Source organism: Amblyomma americanum, chromosome 1 (genome assembly GCF_052857255.1).
Source record: "Amblyomma americanum isolate KBUSLIRL-KWMA chromosome 1, ASM5285725v1, whole genome shotgun sequence".
Classification (NCBI taxonomy): Eukaryota; Metazoa; Arthropoda; class Arachnida; order Ixodida; family Ixodidae; genus Amblyomma; species Amblyomma americanum.
The window spans coordinates 249,522,652-249,543,525 of record NC_135497.1 but is presented as its reverse complement, the minus strand read 5'-3'; the positions used below and the strand labels follow the sequence as shown (position 1 = coordinate 249,543,525).

Below are 20,874 nucleotides of genomic sequence, written 5' to 3'. Positions count from 1 at the left end.
GCTCTTTCGCGCTCCCGTCAAGCTCGGAGTTCCAGCCCTACATCTCTCTGCTGGTACCACAGGCGTTTTCGCCACCGGGCCACGAAGTGTACACCGCCCTGTTCGTGGCCGGGAAACGCCCGCCGGGATCACTAACGGCGGCGTATGGTTCCCCCAGTCATTCGAGCCGCCTGTTCATGGTCACTGACAAGTTCTCCGGCACCCGGTTTCTTATCGACACGGGCGCGGAAATCAGCGTGGTTCCACCGACTAAGGCAGATCGTTCCAAGCCATCAGGACTGTCGCTCCGTGCTGCCAACGCCTCGTTTATACCTACGTACGGGCTACGATCTCTCCCCCTCGACTTCGGCCTACGAAGCACTTTTCGATGGGTCTTCGTCATCGCAGACGTGGTTCGCCCGATCATCGGCTCAGACTTCCTCTCCTACTTCGACTTAGACGTCAGCGTGCGGCATCGTCGCCTTACCGACGGTCTGACTAATCTCTCCATCTCGGCAGTCTCGTCCAACCTTGCTCCCATGGGCATTCGCACGCTGATACCTTCCTCTCAGTTCGAAAAAGTGCTGGCGGATTTCCCGGAGCTCACTAAGTCATGCATCCTCACTCAGGCGCCTAAACATACTGTGACACACCACATCGTCACCCGGGGTCCACCCGCAGCTGCTCGACCGCGCCGCTTGTTTTGAGACCGTCTAGCTATCGCCAAACGTGAGTTTGACCACATGCTGGAGCTCGGCATTATACGCCCGATGTTCAGCGCGTGGGCGTCTCCGCTGCATCTAGTGCCCAAGCGTCATCCCGGTGACTGGCGTCCCTGCGGCGACTATCGCGCATTGAATGCCAACACTGTTCACGACAGCTATCCGCTGCCCCACATCCAGGACTTTACATCGCGCCTCGCCGGCTGCGTCATTTTTCGCAAAGTTGACCTGGTTAAGGCGTATCACCAAATTCCCATTGAACCCGCCGACATACCTAAGACCGCCATCACGACGCCCTTTGGATTGTTTGAGTACGTCCGGATGCCTTTTGGACTACGCAATTCGGCTCAAACCTTCCAGCGGTTCATGGCTGAGATCACGCGGGGCCTACCGAGTGTATTCGCGTACCTTGACGATGTCCTCATCGCCAGTCCTACACCTCATGATCATGAGCAAGACCTACGTGCTTTGTTCAAGCGTCTACAGCACTACGGCCTGGTTGTGAATGCCTCCAAGTGTGTTTTCGGTGCTTCTGAGCTTGAGTTTTTGAGACATCAGATATCCTCAGTGGGTATCCGCCCTCTCGCGTCCCACGTCAAGACCATCCAGAATTTTCCCTTGCCCACAACCCTGCGCCTCCTGCGACAAATCCTGGGGATGGTGAATTTCTCCCGTCGCTTTATCCCGCACTGTGCAGAGCTACTTCGCCCGCTCACCGACCTCCTCCGGTCAACCGCTGGCCCGTCCTCCGCAATCTCTTGGTCATCAGAAGCCCAGGCCGCCTTTAGTGCCGCGAAGCAAGCAGTCGCTAACGCCGTGCTTCTAGTCCATACGCGCAACGACGCCCCTACGAGATTGCTGGGGGATGCCTCCAGCGTGGCCATCGGAGCCGTCTTACAGCAGTACATTAACTCCGAGTGGAGACCATTGTCTTTTTACTCTCGGAAGCTACTTCCTGCTGAGACCCGCTACAGCGTCTTCGGTCGAGAGCTCCTAGCCATCTACTCCGCTATCCAGCACTTTCGGCATTTTGTAGAAGGATGCAAGTATCACGTGCTAACCGATCATAAACCGCTGGCATATGTGTTCCGGACCTATTCATCGAAGTACGCGTCACCTGAACTCCGTCAGCTCGCTTATATCTCGGAGTTTACTATCGACATCCGGCATGTGAAAGGTGCAGCCAACACCGCCGCTGACGCCCTCTCTCGTATAGTCGCGGTAGACGCTCCATCTTCCACCGTCGACTGGGCCGCATTCTCACCTGCCCAGCAGAATGACGATGAGCTCGCCGCTTTTCGAGCGAGCCCTCGTTCTCTCCGATTACGGCTTGTGCCCCATCCTTGCTCGCCTGAGCCCGTGTGGTGCGATGTTTCAACGCACTTTCCTCGCCCTTTTGTTGCGGCTTCACAACGTCGCTCTATCTTCCATTATCTCCATGACATATGCCATCCAGGAATTCGGACTACTCAGCGCCTTCTCACCCAGCGCTGTTTGGCCCGGAATCAACGCTGATGTGCGTGCTTGGACGCGCCGGTGCCTACCCTGTCAGTCGACCAAGATCTGTCGACATACCAAGACACCTTCCCAAGTCTTTGTACCCCCTGGCCGTCGTTTCGACCATGTTCATCTCGACATCGTGGGCCCTCTACCCATCTCTCGAGGCTACCGCTGGATCTTGACCATAGTCGACCGCTTCATTCGCTGGCCGGAGGCAGTCCCCATTCCTGACATCACCGCAGAGACTGTTTCGCGCGCCTTCATTTCTGCGTGGGTATCTCGATTTGGTTGTTCTGGCACTGTGACAACCGACCGTGGACGCCAGTTTGAGTCCTCCATGTTTGCTTCTCTTAATAATATTCTCGGCGCCAGGCATTGCCGTACCACTGCATATCACCGGTGTGCTAACGGCATGGTGGAACGCCTTCACCGCCTATTGAAGGCCGCCTTCGCTGCCCGCCTCAATTGCGCCTCCTGGGTCGACTCCTTGCCCCTTGTGCTGCTTGGTCTAAGGGCCGTCATCCGAGAAGACTTAGTGCTCAGCTGCAGAGCTCGTGTATGGAAGTACTTTGCGTCTTCCAGGCGACTTCTTTACATCCCAGCAGCTTCCAGCCCAGCCCCAAGAATTCCTCCAACGCCTGCTGGACTGCGTTAAAGACCTCCGGCCTACTCCCCCACGTCCGTCCCGCCACCATACCATTTTCGTACACCCCGACCTGGCCACTTCAACCCACGTTTTTGTGCGCCGCGACGCTGTCCGAGCTCCACACTGTAAAAAAAGTGTGTAAAATTACAGGCGTTTTTGCAGAAATTTACTGTTGCCGCACGGAAAAAATCTGTTAATGGAAAAAACAGAAAGGTGATCAAGCAAAAAAACAGACATTTTCTGTTTTTGACCGCCGTGGTCTAGTCACGTGCGTCTCTATTAAGAAGTAAGCTACGAATAATGCACCTGAACACCTTAAAAACATCCGTTTATTTTTTAAAGCCTAGAGTGTAGTAAACTAAATTTTTCGCACAACTAGTACTATGTGGTTGCTTTTGATGCGGAGCTGCACTTCGCAAGATGACTTCCGCATGAAGAGGGGCTTGGTGTCTTCGTGCATCGATTTATTCGTTTCATTTGGAAAGGTGAGTGAACAAACAATCTCTGCCACTTGATACAGACAGTGTGATTTGCTTTGTGTCACCGGTGGAAATCTCTAAACTATATTGTAGATGTTGCGTGCGATGGAGGTGGATTACTGTAGCGAAATATTAAGGCATGGGCACATAGCTCGCATCTCACTAAATAGCGGGAAAGCCCTAGCCCTGCGTAACTTTCATCCTCCGCCTTGCGGTTTCAAGCTGCCTACGCTCCGTAAACTGTTCATGGTGAAGGCGCAGCTTTGACACGCAGTTAAAAGTTAAAACGAACAGGACGAGCGCTCACGCGCGAATCACTTGCCGCCGCGGACGCCGCCGTAGCGGCAAGCGTCGTGTGTCTATTCCATATTTCATTGTGCTAGCTTCTAAATCGTGCCGCGGCCTCGCTACCGCAACCACGCAGCCCTTAATTTTCATCGCATTCACGATAGCATCTAAAGGCTATCTGAAATCTTTGCAGCGTGTTTTAACGTGGTGTGTGCGTTAAATTTGAGATCTGCCAGGGCTCGGGTTCTCGCTTGAGCTTCGACTCGCGGCATTGGCCGCCGCGCCAACTGTCGTCATTCGGCCGGCGCACCGGCCACTCGCGCGAGCCGAACCAGTCTCGCTAGATTCCAGCCCTGCGCCAGCTTGTCGTTTCGAATGCAGCGGCATCGCATCTTGCTCACGCGGAGCTACGGCTGAGCGGAGGCCGTTCGGCTCACGGTATCTTTGAACTCACGAGTGTTCAGACTCTGCATGCGTACGCGAACTTTCTCGAGTAAACAAAGCTGCGGTCTTGGCCCTTGCCTAGCTGTCGACAAGCAACGTCGACCCGGAGGTGGATCGTTCGTTTCCAGCTTTGCGGTTGCTACGCGGCCTGCGCTCCCCCGTGTATTGCGGTGGAGCATGTCTTCGCCTCAGTAGGCTCGGCGGCCTGGTCGCCGCCGCTGTATCGGCATAAGCGTCAAATAGATTCCACACGGCTTTTGCTATGGCTGTGAAATATAATCTGAAAATTTTAATGTTGAATATGCTGTTTGATCTGTTTGTCGCCTAATGAGACTACCATATTGGACTATATCACGTATTACGGACAGTTCTGGACGGTGAGATGCATGTTATGCGGGGAACGGGTCGTCGGTCACCCGCACGTGTCAGTTCTCTTCGGAGGCTGGCGCAGAATTGCAAACGGCGTAGATGCTTGACAGCATGCTTAAATTGCAATGAAATGAACACTACCTGAACTCGAGGTAGTAAAGGACTAAATACTGACACTTAATTACCTACCCTTAATTAGCGATAAACAATTAGTGAATAAAATGGCTATAAATGCTCCGAATGTAATCAGACGAACGGTATTTGACCTGGAGGTAGTAAAGGAGAAATGGTGACCTCTGATAATTGACCCTTCATTAGTCAAAAGCAATTAGGGAATTAAATTACCAGAAAATCAACCAAATCAACAGTACTTGAACTTGACATAATAATTTAACAATTAGTAGTACCTGACTAGTGACTGCTAATTAGTGAAGAGTAATTAGTGACTTAAATAACCAAAATTCTCCGAATGTAATCAAATTAACAGTACTTGAACTGGACATTGCAGAGAACTAAATATACTTGTATTGAATAAAACTGATTACTTATAATCAGTTTTGGTCCAGTTTGGCTGAGGTCAATTTTTGGGTGAACCATGCTGAAATTTGGCGGTGGCCCGGGCACCAAATTCCAAGTTAACTCATGTTCGGGTCATGGTTGCCCTTGTTATGGCTATCATGTATAGGCACAGTGTCATCACTATGCTTGGCTAACTGTTATAGTGTTCCTATGCAGCTGCTGCTATGCAGCTGCTTCACAAGTAAGCAAGAGCAGAATTTTCTTGGGGTAGGAACCTCCGGATTAGTGCTTTCGCGCTATAAAACTGGCAGAAATGCATTCACAACCTGAGCGGAAGGCTCCCGGCCTTTGTAAAGTAGTAGATACTAACTTAAGGCATCCGCAATCACGCTGCAGCTCAGTCAAGAGAGCCTGTAACTAAGCCAAAATAAAACCGCAATCATCACGCACTATTGCATGGCCGCGGTATTCAAAGCAAATGCGAGGATAGAAGTACAACGTGGACTAGCTAACACTGATCATCCATTTACTTTGCGTGACAGATGCATATATCAGAGAACAAGCCTAAATAACAGCTCCTATGTAAGGCACTGTTTGGGTTTCAGTATAAAAAAAGAAAACGACTTCTACCATGTTCAGGACAGGTGTGTTCAAGCTTATGTATTCAAATGCATGCTGTTCACAGTACAAATTAGTATCTACGGTGCTGCTATACTAATTGGTTGAAAGTCAGCATGCGAGGCGTCTCCCAATTAATGATTGATCAGAAATTGTTCTTTTAGTTACTGCGCCAGCAGTTACAAGTGCAATGGCTATGAGGCTCCAAGATATCATCGAAGATTACATGACAAGCAGAGCAGCTCTGTTCCCAAATATTCCATTGAGGCCAAAACACCATTACCTTCTTCACTATCCAATGCTTATTATGCAGTTTGGTCCCCTGATCAGATTGTGGACAATGCGATGCGAGAGCAAACACAGCTACTTCAAGAAATGTGCTAGAAATTGTCAAAATTTCAAGAATTTGACGTTGACTTTATCTCAGCGGCATCAGCTTTTCCAAGCTTACAAGAACACAGGAAGCAGTACTGACGTTCTCGACAATGCATCTACTTTCATGATCAGCCTTTGCAGTCCTGAAATTCAGAACGAAGTTCGGGAAGTTGTTTCTGATGAAGGGGAAATTTTCTCAACACAGCAAGCAACTATTCGGGGTCTGTTGTATGAGTGCAAAATGCTACTTGTAATGTCACGGCAGAACGCCGAACTAAAGTTTGGGGAAATACAGCTGATCCTGTCGAAAGATGCCCGGCATTTTTTTCTTGTAAAAACTGTTAGTACATCGTATGAACCAGGAATGCAGTATTTTAACATCTTAAGTAATGACGGTCCAATCAAGTGCATTGAGCTCGACAGCTTGCTTGACAACACACCATTAATCCAGTACAACCTTGCCCGCTGCAGTTATCCTGTTTTTGTTTTGAAGCATGGATTACTTGATGGAGTTTGAACTGTGTTTCAGATTGCTGCAATGGAGTTGGAACAACGAATTTCCAACTGGCTGCCAGCCCTGGACAAGGAGATTGTAGAGCTGACAGTCCAGAAGCTGCAGCAATGTGGTGTAGTGTCCCTGGAACATCTGAAGTATGTGGTTGAAGAGGATTTGCAATTTTTAAAGCCCATCAGCAGAAGGATTCTTCTTGAAAGGTTTCACTCAGCGGCTACGCCCAACCCACCAGTGTCACTTTCTCCCAATGACATTCAATCGCCTACAAGCACACAGTGTGCAAGCTTTTCTACACCTTGGGAGGTTTTCCCACCACAGCTTATGAAGGCTTGCCAAGAAGGGAAGCGTCCAGTAAAGAGCGACTTGAATGAAATGGTACGACTTGTGAGTGACCATATTCTTGCCATAAACAGGAAGCCAGGTCGCAAGATCTTGAGGGCCATCGCAGCTGAAATTGTGAGCCATTACCCGAAGACATTCGAGGACACCCTAAATGGGGCAGTAATTGGCTTGGGTATTGAGACACTCTTGTGGAAACTTGAAAACTGTGTTAACAACAAACGAAGGCCAAGCTCTGAGCAGCCACATCAGTTCGAACCGGACGATGAACTGGACTTCAGTGTCAAACGAGTGAAGATTCAGAGAGACTCATATGGGTGTGTGGCATGGCAGCCAAAGCTTCCATCTGAGGAGACTGCTGACTCACAGGAGAAGAAAAAAGACGACTTGCTGTCGCAGTTCAGGCTTGCGTTTCCAGATGAGACCATGGTTGCACAGCTCATGTCAGAGACTTATGCATCACAACGTCAGCTTATCAATGCATCCAAAAATATTCGAGACATTGAGCGAAGCTGGCCATTTCTCTTTCAGGCAAAGCACCTGACCAACCACGTAAACATCTTGCTAGGCTCAAATGTTGCAAAGACTTTCGATGACCGACTAAAGACTGTTGGACGGCAAGTTTTTCGTTACGCACATAGCCAAGTAAAAAAAGAATGTGTGAAGTCTTGTCTCCAAGAAATAGAAGCTGCCAAAACTAACAGGAAGTCAATGGCAGTTGAATACGGAGCCATGCCACTACTACTGCTCGCAATCTTCAGAAGACAAAGAGCTGTTTTACAAGCTAACAGAGGTAAAAACTGATAAATGTAGTTTGCATTATTTCCTTGCAGTCGTCGCACGTTAATGCACAATGTGAAGTGTCCCATTAATTTATTCCTCCCAATAATCAAGTCAGCACTGCCTTTTATAACAGTAGTGCAGTGATTGTTTTACCCACGTCTCTAACATTTGTACTGAGATAACAGAAAAATCTGGAAGTTTTATGTCAACCTTGCCCATAAACAAAAATTTATCCTCAAAGCCAGCAGACTTGCTGCGGTGTGTTTTAGCGTGCGACGCAATGGTAACTCATATTTAAGTGAAATGGCGTCTGTGTTGAGGACTTAAGGCAACATTTTTCTTTTATTACATGCCATTGACTGATCCTAATGCTAATGCACATGTGAATTGGATTTTTCATATAAGGAGATGGCCAGCGACGATGACTTGGGGGATCTGCCAAGCTGTCCTTTCATCTGCGTGAAAGGTAAGATACTGATGACTGACTAAAGGGGCAGTTCTTAAAAAAATTGCTGAAAAATGCACTAAATGGTGCTACCTTGTCCGAAATGCAAATCTTTATTTTATTAGACAAATGTATGCAATTTATTAAAATACACTTCACGCTGATTGAAATGCTTAATGAGTATTGCTGGCTCGATGTGCCTATCATATATAGGTCAATGCAATCTTCGTCGTTATCCCTTCCTCGTTATTCACTTATCCTCCTAAACCTAATGGTGATGGACCCACCCCTCTGAATAAAGACTTTACGTGTAACTGAAAGACATAATAAAAAAAGGACAAAGCGAATAATAATGCTTCCTTCCAACTCTTTTCCAGGATGGACTTTTCTCACTGCTAATTCATACACAATCTGCGTGGACACCCATCCAGTGCTTCATGCATCGAAGCCAGACGAGGCCTTCAAGCTGCTGTTCTTTGCCCATTTTGCTTTTAACATCCAGTACCAGAAGGAGACGAGCCTGTGCTTGGAATTCACACAGAGGTAAGAACTGAAGCCAATGTTCACTCACCTGTACACTTGCCTGACGTCACAGCACGCCCTGTGCAAATGCATACTGCAGTCTGCCAATCTTCCAGAACCTTATTTAGAAAAGCGGTTACTACGCTGCTAAACTGAGTGTACGCGAAGAAAATGCACTTCAACTGAAAAGCTTTTTGAACAGTGTGCGTGTTCATCGAGAATATCATACTGTCAATGAAGTTTGCTTATAGAGGTGAAAGTTGGCATTTCTTCAGTTTGGCATTGAACTAGCACTGGGACGCAATAATGCTGCAGATAATTGGTAGTGTGCTGTAGTATAGGAGCAGCAGCAAAGAAAATTTGCTTTAAGGTAGGGAGATTTAGCAACATTGTAGTACAAGAAATTAATAATTGATTTACCATTGACTGACGTAATAACATGCCCTCATTATCCAGTCTCATTTTTGAAAATATGTGTCAAACAGTGAGACGTCATAAAGAAACCTTTTATCTCTATAGTTAACAGTACAGCAGCAGCTTGGGATCACGCCTGTGTGCTGTCTATTAGTTCTGCTGGAAGGCTAATGCAAGAGCATACAGACAAGGATGCATTCTAGTAAATGTGAAGGTCTGAGATCAGGTATTTTGTTTGTTTTGTTATAATAAAGCACAACACCAAAAACAAAGCAAGTGACAAGCACGCAACTGTATTATAAACGTTAATTTTTTTTTAACCTTTGCAGCCTTCTATTTTAAAAAGTGTGAGAAATGCGCCGGTGCTTTCTATTGTGCTGGATTGTACTGCAAAGTGGACATTATGTACCTCATAAGGATGAATAATTAGACGATTAATCAGCTTAAATTAGCTAACAAACTTTACTATTTCTGCTTTTTAAAGGGAAGGTTGTATTGCAAAATTTATCTGGCAACATCGAAGGTTAAGCTTATTTTTAAATTTTGTTACTCGGCAATGTATTTCGAAGTATCGAAGGAAACCTTGTTCAATTGGCTGGCCCACTTTACCTATCTATACAATGCCGTAACTGCGCATCGTATTCTTGCCGAAATCTAGTTAACTTATACATCATAAAAATACACTAACTGTGCCTGTACTTGCTGCATGCATTAGAAGTGCGAGAAGCGATTTTTCTATGAATATGCAATGGTGGAAAGCTGACTCAACGAGCTTTCGTATGTGTATTTTTGTTGGTCGATGTCTGGAATGATACTACCATTTAGGAGTATTTAAAAACAGCTCATATTCAAAGTTGACGACCATCAATTTTGCAACATAACCTACCTTGCTTCTGAGATGAAAAATAGAAAAGTCAGTCAAAGTTAATTATGTAACTACAGATACATTTGAGGCACCTAATGTCTGCCTTGCTGTACAGTCCAGCTCAGAAGACCACACCGACGTAGCTAAGTATTTAAAACATATCTTCAAAAGTGACAAAAATCACCCTGTATATAAAATATCAATCGGAAGGAAAAAAATGTCTCTCCTGCTCTTTTTCTGCCGCATCTCACACGCACACACTTAAGGTAATGGAATCGGGGTACGGATTTCAGGCTGTTTTTTATGAGAGAGGGGTGCGTCCTGACATGGCAAACCGTTGTAGCAAGGTAGGCAAAAGAGACCTAACGTTTTATTAAAGCATGTTTCTCCTTGTTTTATCCGTTCAATCCTCCTCCATTCATAGGGCCACATGTACTGTAGTGGCTATGAGTTCCTAGGGCGCATAAGCTACGAACTAGTCCGACACTTTTATCATTACCCACTGGATCAAAACCTCACTTGTGGAGATGAAAGTCGATCTCAAGTAATTCAATATGTGGTAGTAAAATGAGGTGATCACTGAGAAGCAAGGTGCTTAAATGACTTCAGTAGCATCCTAGATACTTCTGTTTCCAATGGTACCTGTATGACCGGAAACTCCAACACATGCCTTGTAAACAATGACATTGTAGAAGCATCGTATGCTCTTTCCGCCCAGCACTGCCTGTGAGTCATGCTGATCTGTGGCTGTTGATAAAACGAATCTTGCTACTTTATCGCTATGAGGAGCTTGAAAAGAAGGTTTGAGCAGCAAAGTGATGCCTCACAAAGCTAGAGTTTTATTTCTGGGTGGGAACAGGTAAGATATTAGTGTTTTTTTTTACTTAGCTTTTACCCCTCACAACGTAGCGGATCATATATGAGACCTGATTTTTTTAACACATCCGCCCTTGTCAGAGTGGTTGTGCAAGTGTAGAACGAATATATTTTTGTGTTTCAACTATAAAAATTAAGTTTTTGTGCCTGGTCGTTAGTGATAGCTCGTGGCTCTTTGTTTCAGGGCTATTGCAGGTATTAATCCTGCAAGAGGAACAAAGGTGCAAAAGAATGGCGGGAAGCAGCTCTGCCTGTCACCAAGAGTGGCTGCACTCGCAACGGCTTTGATAGACTATGACTTTTAGATTTTTAGTTTCTGTTGCTTGTGTTGTATAACATTTTATTATGTTGGGCTCAGAAATAGTCTTCGAGCTATAGAAGACTGCTGATGCTGATGTGACTTTCGATTTAATAAAGTGTTCATTCATATCAAGCTGCTTGGCTTTTGGTTCTCAGGCAATGCTATACTGATGAAAATCAGTGTTGTGCAAACGTTTCATATTTAGATATTCTTAAATTACTTCACGCAACTTCCCTCGAGCAACGAATTATGTAATATCACACTTTCTTTGGCATAAACGACGCAAAGATCGTATTTGTAATTTAATGAGCCCTTGTGCTTGCACAGAAACCGTATTTTGTGCGGGGAAAAAAATTGTAATAAAAGAACAACTAATAGTAAACAGAACATTGCAAGAATTTCAAATATATTTTCTGCAAACCAAAAAGAAAATTGTGTGTAAATTAACAGGGCAGCCAAAAACAGACAACTAAACTCAATTTGCAGTCACAGATTTTCTGTACATGATAGAAAAGAAACATTGTAAAATAACAGAATAACTGAAAACAGAAAAGTGAATTTCACAGATTTTCTGTACATGACAGAAAAGAAACACTGTAAAATAACAGAATAACTGAAAACAGAAAAATGAATTTCACAGACATTTTACAAGCTTTCAGTAAATAATGAGAAAGAAAAACCTGAAAATCACAGACTTGCTTTGAAACAGAAAATAAAATTTCACAGAAATTTTACAGGGATTTTCGGTAAATGATAAAAATATAACATTGTAAAATAACCGAAAAACTGAAAAACGGAAAACAGAACTGTACAGACATTTTCTGGCAGGACAGCTGCCAGAAAATGTCTGTTTTTTTTGGAAAAAATTTTTTACAGTGCACTCACACCGGCTTACGACGGACCTTTCCGCGTTCTCCGCCGCACCCCGAAAACCGCACCATCCTCCAGTACGGCCGGCAAGAGGCCGTCAGTCTAGACCGCCTTAAACCGGCTTACATGGAGACCGCCCTGGAACGACTCCCAGCGCCGCCTGACCTAGTGCTCGAGTGCCATCGCCGGCCCTCCGTCCGTTTCGACTTCCAGTCTAGGCGGGGGGCCCTGTAGCACCCTCTCTTGGGCGGCGCCGACAACCCGGCTAGCGCGCGCCACCCTGCGAAAAGAATAAAGACGGCACCGGGTCGTGGCTCGTGCAGCCACGGCTGCCAGTTCTGTTCTGGCGTCGGCTCGTAGCTGTGGTCTCGTTTCCTTCGCTCCTAAGGCGTTAAGCCTACAAATTAAAAATAAAGTATTAAAAACAATAATAACCACGTGACCGACCACGCGATTGGCCACGCGGTCGGTCACGTGGTGCGGAGCCGCTGCCGTCAGCTAGGCACCGTGGCTAGTCACGTGGTTCGTCACGCAGTAGGTCACGTGGTTGGTCACGTTGTGCGGTTTCCAGAGGATGCGCAGACTGGGGAGGCGCGCGCCGCGGCGCGGCGGCTCCGGCGCGCAAGGCATGCTCTTTATGACCCCATTACTCCTCGCGCATGCGGAACATGGCTCTCCAGGAGCCACGCGAAACTGCTCAACTTCAGGCAGTGTAGCTCACGCTACAAAATCGCGGCTGAGGACAGAGCATCTTGCCCCTGGAAAGTGTAGACAGTAAGTGGAGGAATTTCATTAAGACCGGCAGCTCTGAAGTTTTACGTGAAGCGGCCTGTCAGTGCAATTAGAACGACCTTGTTGTCCAGGCTGACAAGGAATGTGGCTCCACCGTACTTCTACACAACTTATTTCGAGCCAAACCCAATATTGCTGTGATCATGAAGGTCAATGGCGCATCTCAACGTCCTTCCTAACTAAGGAGCCGGACACTTGTTCTTTTAAAAGAAATCAACCTGCAGAAGCATGTGCAACAATTCTTGGGAGGTAAATTTACTTTACCGCCCTGTGTTGTCGCCTGCCTAAGTCCCGCGTCTATTCCCATTCTTAGTGGTTATATCTCGCCAGCACTCCTAAGTTATGTGATTAGCTAGTGCAGGATTGTGAGTCGTGCAAAAGGCGCGAATTAAGACGACATGGAAGGCAGATGCCAGGACCGGGAAGGGAAGGGGAGAGTTATACCGCATTCACACAGGCGACCTTAACCGCAGTTAAGGTAACAACGGTTCCACGGAACTATACTTAGCCGCGCTCACACGGCAGACGAAACTGCAATTACGCCACCTAACCACAGCTACCCAAACTGAGCTTGCCGACCTCCGTTTGCTACCTTAACCGACAAGATGGCGGCGCCCGTGGCCGCAGCTACATTTAACGACTGTCCTCCCAGAGTTGTGTCTTCTGGCTTGATTCAACAACCGCGGCCCTGATACGCATCTGATACGGATGTGATACGGTAACACGCGCAACGCTCGGATATGTGCTTGGGCTGTAGCGGAACTGAACGCCGGGCTGCCGCCGGGGCAAGACCCGTACACCAGCAATCAAGTGAAGCTGAAAATAGAAAACCTCAACAAGAAATACGGTAAGTGGGACCTTTACCGAACGATGCTCGTGCAATCGGGTTTTTGGCGCTGTTTTCGTAGTTCAGCTGAACTGCTTAAGTCAGCCTCGCATGTGCGACAGTAGCATGTGTTGTCGCTGGAGCCACGCGTCGATTCTCTTCGCCGTCGTCGCACAGTTCTGGAGTGTGGAAAACGATCTTGAGAATGCATTGTTGAGGTATTAAAGACTCGAGAGTAATGTCCTCAGGCAGGAGCAGCATACGCAGCACTTAGAATCTTCGCTCGTGCACGCGTGCACGGCGCTGCATGAAAACTTCGTCTTCCTCTTTACACACGTGTTGTTCGTCGTTTTTATTTGCAAATTGCGAGCTGCAGCGCTGACAGCATTGGTGTACGCGTCGCTATTTCTGGCCACCTGCTATAGCAACAATGTAGTTAATTGCATTTGCAGATTTATTTCATATTTCTTTACAAGGCTTCACTGTATACTAGCAGCATTTTTGAAGTAGTATACACAGTGCAGCCTGGGAAAGATATATGAAAGAAATAAATATAAAAATTCACTAAGTAAGATATTGCTAGAATGAAAATAGTTGAACCATAATGCACAGTCGTTGCTTCAATTGCAAAGGAGCAATTAGCAGGATGTAGTTTAGCCACATTGCAAATGTAAATTGCATGCAATAATTTCCCCAGTACCTGTGCATATGCATTAGACGCTTATCTATGAAATTTTATTCTTGCATTGAGAATGTGTACAGTGAAGCTTAATCCACTGAGAGAAACGCTGTGATCACAACCTTCAAATTTTTTTAGCAACACATTTAATAGCTCACCCCATTTTTACTTGTCCAGGCAGCTGAGACGGGCAGGCACTTCAATTGGGTCGCCTGGTGTCTCATGAATCTTCTATTGGCAGCTCGTGTTTGCTCGGCTGCCTTCCCATCAACGATGATGGGCGAGTCGACGAAAGTTTAGAGGTAATTTGTGATCTATACCGTTGCGTGTAATCTGTCATTCAGATCACTTCAGAATTCTATTGCTGCTCATTTCTCTGTGCGGAAATTATATTCATTATAAAATGCTGGCCAACAATAGATATTAAAGAACAGACTAAAGCAGTTGTGTAAACCAATCCCACAAGCATTTGCACTGGCCTCCACGTCTACATTTTTTCCTTGTGCTGTTGTTCTTTGTCATGAAACGTGACAGACGGGACAGAGAAGAAGGCACACAAACGTGAACCAACTAGCCAAGGAACTCCCACTGCTCGTTCATAAATCCTTGTTTTTTTTCTAGCAATTCTAGCAGTTAGCTGGTTGTCTCCCCATATGCTTAATGTTACCATGCCAAAGCAAAGACCGCTTTGTTGTACAGGGAGTTCAATATGCATTGCTGGTTTAGGTTACGTCCTTTCTTCAGGTGGGAATCATATGTCAAAAGGCACACACTGCGGATGGATACGAAGTTATAGTACGCACTAGAATTTCGGTGCCTTTATTTGCGTGATATATTAATATTGCTAGTGCTGTATGACAATTCATCTTTCACACCTGTGCACATGCAGCTTCACCTTCATCCTTCTCCCTTGTAAATATCCATCTTCGTCCATTGATTCTATTAGCAACTGGGCTTGAATACAGTGGAGTAATACAGCAACCTGTGGATCATAAGCTGTTATTGCGAACTGGTTTTTCTCTACAGGGACACTGAAGGGAAGTAACAGAGTAGATAATAAATTTCTATGGGATATCTGTAATGTCCAAGTAATTCAATAAAACAAAGTGGTGGGCTAATTGGTGGTTTATACTTGGAATGAACGACAGCGTAAAAAAGGACAACCACAGAAGAGAAGAGTTCTTTGTGTCGTGTCCTCTTTTGTGGTTGTCATTTTTTGCGCTGTCTTCATTCGAAGTATATAAGTAATATCTGTATTGTATTGCGTTTTTGTCTATAAGCTCTTCGTGCATGCTTGCTGTATTTATTGCCATTTCACATAAAATACACTCAATTGCAGGTTCAGTGCTGTCTATTCCTTCTTTCTGTATCATCCCATTTTTCGTGCTGTTTTTAAGCCTAGAATGATGAACCAACTGAGCCAGCAATCCTTCCTTTGGAACCATTGGACAGACTTGGGGAGGGGGATGTAGAGTAAGCTACTCCCACAACAATGGGAATTAATGGCAATGGGAGCGGAAATGGCCGTTGCGTCTTCAAATCGCAGCGCCTTGTCGTGCCAGAGTTCGCACCTCACCTTCCATGTACTTCTGTTCAGCTCAAACTCATGAGCTCGGTTTACCCTTGGTCAACCATGCCCCACATGCTTGCAAATGTTTAACATATTGCTTGTAATTGACTTTGATCAGCTTGGTATACTGTCTTGTTCAGCTGTTCATTCATTTATTTATTTGTACATACTGCGAGCCATAACTTTGGCCGAAGCAGGAGGGCACACAATTATGAAAGCCATAAAACCATTAGCTGCAAAAGGCACAAGTCATTTAAAGGACATAAAATCCAACATTCATCACAACACCAACACTCGGAGCCGTACAAAAATCCTCCAACTCCTTCACAAGATATTTCGAGTCACATAAACCTAAAGGAAGACGATCGCACTCCGCAACAGTATTCAGGAAAAAACTGAACTGAACCCATTGGTTCATGTGAAAGTTGGGGCTAGGGAATGCTGATGTACATGTCTGGATCTTCATATATTTAGTTATGTTCAGGAAAACAAAAATTTGAACCGCTGCCTTCTTTCCAGTTTGGCCATCACAAGTTTGTGTTTTTGTAATATATTGTGGCAGCGGATGATTGCATTACATTAGGACACATTTAACCTCTTTTCTGAGATGATAGCATGTTGTCTTGTATGTTTCATCATGTGCAACTGCCAGTTGTCAATGAGGCACCTGACGGCTCAGAAGTGCTCCTGTCATGGGAAGACAGCCTGCCTGAAGGAAGCAGAAGAGACGACCTCTCATAACTTGCGGCCAGCTTCCCCATTTGCAGTGCCAGTGCTGCAGTACTTGTACTTCAAAGCACAGGAAAAAGCAGCGGCGACACAAGCAGAGCCAGTGTTGGCGTAAGCAGCAGTGCCACAGCAGGGGCAAGCAGCAGTGCCGGTGCTGGCACAAGCGCCAAAACAAGAAAACCCCAAAAGAGCCGCCACAAGCGAAAAGGATCTGCTATAGAGCAGCTAGTTGCCGTCCATAAAGGAGAAAGCGAGGCAGCTGCAAATGCCGACCGAAAGGCACACAAAATGCGCAAGATAATGGTGCGGCTCCAGAAGGAAGCGAATGCCATAAATGCAAGCATGGTGCAACTGCTTGCAAAATTTCTAGATAACAAAGAAAATGATGACTCGCCTAAAAAAGTGATCAAAACCGCTGGAAGTTATTTGATATTACAGCATGTGATGCGATGAAAGATCTTTTACTGCTGAAAGTTTTGTTTTGTGTTTTAAACAGTGAATTGTATTGTGCGGGCTGGCTACCGTAGTAGCTTGCAGTATTAGTTATTAACAGAGCCCATGCATATACTGCAGGGGTACACAAGTGCAATAATCAAACAAGTCTGTTGCAAGTACATTGCGGCTGCTCTCGCAGTAACACTCCACCTGCTTCTCTACTCAGAACCAATAGCTGTTGCATGTTCACCAGAAACTGTTTGCTACAAGGCTGATATTTTTCTTGCAACATAACTGGTTTTCTTGGGGGGGGGGGAGGCAAGTTATAGAACAGTGGGAAATTTTAACAACAGCAAAATAGTAATGACATGAAATTGTTAACAGAAAGCGTACTATGGTTTAACGAGTTGGAATGGGAATGTAATGAAAGTTATCACACTAAGTCTTTCAAAGTTCTCACCATTGGGTCACATTTACGTCACATTTTTGCGATTGCTTTGCGTGTGGATGATGTGTGCAAAAATATGAAGCTTCCACCTGTGACCGACATGATTTCGTTACCTTCATGAGCAAAAGGAAAAATTTCTCGCAACTATTGCTTAATCTTCGACTAGATATAAAATGTTCACTGTAATATGATAGTAAGTACCAACAGCTTTTTTGGTTAGAGGTATCCGCTTCCATTGGGCTAGCATCGGGTGCATGCAACAGCCTAGCGAAAAAATATGGTGATACCCAGGGGCCCTTATTGGAAAGGTCTATATAGTGAATGCATTTCATTCACTATACGGCTTTCAGAATAAAGTTGAATGGCGCAACGGAAGAAACATAGGAAGACACAGAGACAGAAAAAGCGCCACTGCTGTGTCTTCCTGTGTTTGTTCCTTTGTGCCATTCAAATGTATAATCAACCAACTAACGCCTCAGCAAGTACTGCTTTCAGAAGTAGGAATGCAAGACTAAAAGCTTGTACTGCTTGACAAGGTGCCAACAAGTTGCTGATTGGCAGTGTGGCAAGAAGATGGCCAGTTGTACACGAAAATTTTAAACGGAGTACTAGTAGTTAGTACGAACCACTTCGTTTTGTAGTTTAACAAGAACCAATAATTAACATTAGCTATATAATGCAAGACTTTTTTCTGAAAGCCTGGCCACGACGGCGGCTTTTCATTGGAGGCGTAAAGCAAGACACTTGTGTACTGTGCACTGTCAGTTCATGTTAATGAACCCCATGTGGTCGAAAATTCTGCAACTCTTCACTACGGCATCACTCATAGCCCAAGCCGCGTTGGAACGTTAAACTCTATAAACCAAACCTATTTTATGAAGAAAATATAGTTCATGAAAATTACACTAGTTGTAACCCTCAAAACCTTCACCCCAGTAGGGAGTATGCACCATGTGCATGCAATGGTAGCCATTTAAGGTGAGCCGAACCCAGTGTCTGCTCCTTCAATAATGTGTGTGTAGCTCTGTCCAGGGCTGTTCTCTCTTGGTAGAGGTGTCCTTCTTAGCTGCTCTTGAGTTTCCCACGGACTGGGTTCTAGCTCAAGGCAAGGTGCTTGGCCAGGGCGCCCCGATGGCCACACCTGACGTCTCTTCCAGGTTGCTTGTGCACACCGGCTGAGGCCGCCTTTCATCAGCGCTCTGCACCACACCAAACTAGCTTGAATCACAGCGGTTACTGAGCTGCTCACAAATGTTGTACAGCACACAAGGAGCACAGATCACATAACTGACATTGTGGATGCCACACTCAAGGCCCTTCAGCAGCATTCTAAAGCTTCATCAGGTGCGTCTGCAAGGGGAAAGCTTGATCACCAAGAAGAATTGTGCCAACTCCCACACCTTCAATGAGCTATGTTTCTTGTCGGAACAGCTCACTAGCCAGAGTAGCTGGCAGTCGAGACTTCTGAAACAGTGCCGGGTTATTGTTTCTACCAGGGCTCCCAACATTCGTGCATAGGAACCCGTTTGTGTGGTCGACGACAGAGAGCAGAGCGACACTGTACCACCCCTTATGATTGTATTATTCAGCAGCTTCTTGCTTTGGGGGCACACCTCGATATGACAGCCATCCACTGCACCGACACCTTGAGAGAATCCACCGACTGCTGTGAATTTACAAATGTGCTCGTAAAGCTCAGCTGGTGTTGGGAAATTAATGCACAAATCGTGCTTCCAACTGCTCCACAACCACGCTCCAAAATTCCTGAAATATTAAATTAACTGACGCAGTGCTCACGCCAAACAAGTTGGCAGCAGTCTGCTCTTCTGCTGATGTTGCGACGCGGTGCAAGCCGATCGCCACGCGGAATCGCTTTCCCCATGTTGGTATCTTGCCGGATCATGCTTCCACAAACAGCCACCATGTACTGGAATGGGCCGCGGTTGATCCGAAAGTTTTCTCGGAGTCCGCTGTCCGGAATGTGCGGAAGCGTGGTCTCGTACCACGAGTCTGGGCGCGGGTACGCTGACAGATTTCTCTCACGGACGGATAGGTGCGCCGCCGCCAACAAAAAGAGCTTCGGCCGCCCGCGGTGTCATTTCCTCGTCTCTTCAAGCATGACAATTTCAGCGCTCAGCGCCAGCATCTGTACGCGCAGGCGTTCTAGCGCTGCCTGATGCGCCACGAACGCAGCCCAAAATTGAGCGTCGCCCTCGTTCACGACAGGCTTGATAAGGACCAACACAGGCTTGACACACAAGATGCCCGAAGGATCTTAACTACACAAGCACAGCACTCATTGTGAAAGAAAAGCCACGAAAATAAACTACGATAGCAGCGAGCAGTGATGCGTCGCCGCGAGCAGTCACGGGGAAAAGAGGGTAAATTGGCCAAAGTAGAACGTGTAGTCGGCCACGAAGTCGACTGTGATCATTGTTTAGAACATGTTTTTAGATTTCGGCTAACGACAGCCAGAAGCACAAAGAAAAAAGTTTTTAAGCAGGCCTTAGGACAAGAAACAACGTTTTTCCTGTTATGTGTTCTTTTAAACGCAGCCCTGTTTAATAATACGACTCAGTGGGCGACGTTTTAACTTCAATGAGGCGAGTATCACATGATCTGTTTCGTCGCACTAACCGAGATGGCTAAACTGTGTGTAAGCGCGGCGAACTGCAGTTAACTCTAACCGCGGTTAAACGCCTTAACTGCAGTTAAGCTTAACCACGGTTAAGGCTGCCCGTGTAAAGAGGGTATTGCTGGCCGCTGGTCAGTAGAGCAGACTGGCACGAGCGCACACCACCAGGCCCATATAGGACACGCGAGCAGAAAGCGCCTGAGGCCGACAGCCGCCAGGAGCGTTGATCATCAGTATGCGCATGAAGAACGCAGTTAAAATGGCCCGCGCAGATTACGTGCCGGGCAACCCGGGAAAATACATAAAATTTCTTACAGCACTTATAACTGGGGCCCATTGCTGTGACGAAGAATTGTGTTCTTTGAGCGTTGCTAGCTCTGCTCATTTGAATTGTAATTGCTTCATGGTTTGCTTGTGAACAAGCTATGCGAGGCGGCTGATAGTGTGTATGTTCTCCTTAAATTCATCTCTTTGTTCATGTCCATTGAATCAAGAAGTCACAGGGAGAATTGTGCCAGCGATCCTTCGTATATCTTTTAGTAACATTGTGACGAAGACGAAACTGGCTGTGGCGCGGGACCGAGCGCTCGCGCTAGGCCAGCAGCCATTAACATTCATCTCACTGCCATCGTTCACCTCGCCTCATTCTTCGGCCGGCCTTCATATAAAATTATTATGAATGAATGCATTTCGAAGGCAACATTTAAAAGTAACATAAGGCGGTGTGTGGTCACATAGCCAATCCTCTTGCGGGTGCACGCTAGAAGAAATAGAAAAATGAGTCACGATGGAAACATGGCCCACTAACTTACTACTTATCTGTGGACACGTTAGTTGCGCCTTGAGGGAACAGCTTAGGAAGGGAGTGAATTGCACTTGCGGGCAAGAACAT

The 20,874-nt window shown here is 46.1% G+C and overlaps 1 protein-coding gene across 2 annotated transcripts; it reads left to right on the top strand.

Annotated features, from left to right (window-relative positions):
* The first annotated feature begins 3,053 nt into the window (after positions 1–3,053).
* On the top strand, positions 3,054–11,130 carry LOC144114901 (uncharacterized). Of its 2 annotated transcripts, XM_077648916.1 has the most exons (5): positions 3,057–3,332; positions 6,469–6,828; positions 7,981–8,041; positions 8,398–8,563; positions 10,882–11,130. In XM_077648916.1, exons 1-5 carry the CDS (start codon positions 3,231–3,233, stop codon positions 11,000–11,002), a joined length of 810 nt encoding a protein of 269 aa, XP_077505042.1. In that variant the 5' UTR covers positions 3,057–3,230; the 3' UTR covers positions 11,003–11,130. The 2 variants fall into 2 exon arrangements, with proteins under 2 accessions (XP_077505041.1, XP_077505042.1); XM_077648915.1 differs by lacking the exon at positions 10,882–11,130 and having other exon boundaries at positions 3,054–3,332; positions 6,469–7,585; positions 8,398–8,473.
* The last annotated feature ends 9,744 nt before the right edge of the window (positions 11,131–20,874 follow it).

What these genes read in the sequence shown, in the direction of transcription:
- LOC144114901 (XM_077648915.1), top strand. Translation starts at nt 3,231, where the DNA reads ATGTGGTTGCTTTTGATGCGGAGCTGCACTTCGCAAGATGACTTCCGC. An exon ending in TATTCGTTTCATTTGGAAAG is followed by an intron (nt 3,333 to 6,468) that starts GTGAGTGAACAA and finishes ACTGTGTTTCAG; the next exon opens with ATTGCTGCAATGGAGTTGGA. An exon ending in TGTTTTACAAGCTAACAGAG is followed by an intron (nt 7,586 to 7,980) that starts GTAAAAACTGAT and finishes TTTTCATATAAG; the next exon opens with GAGATGGCCAGCGACGATGA.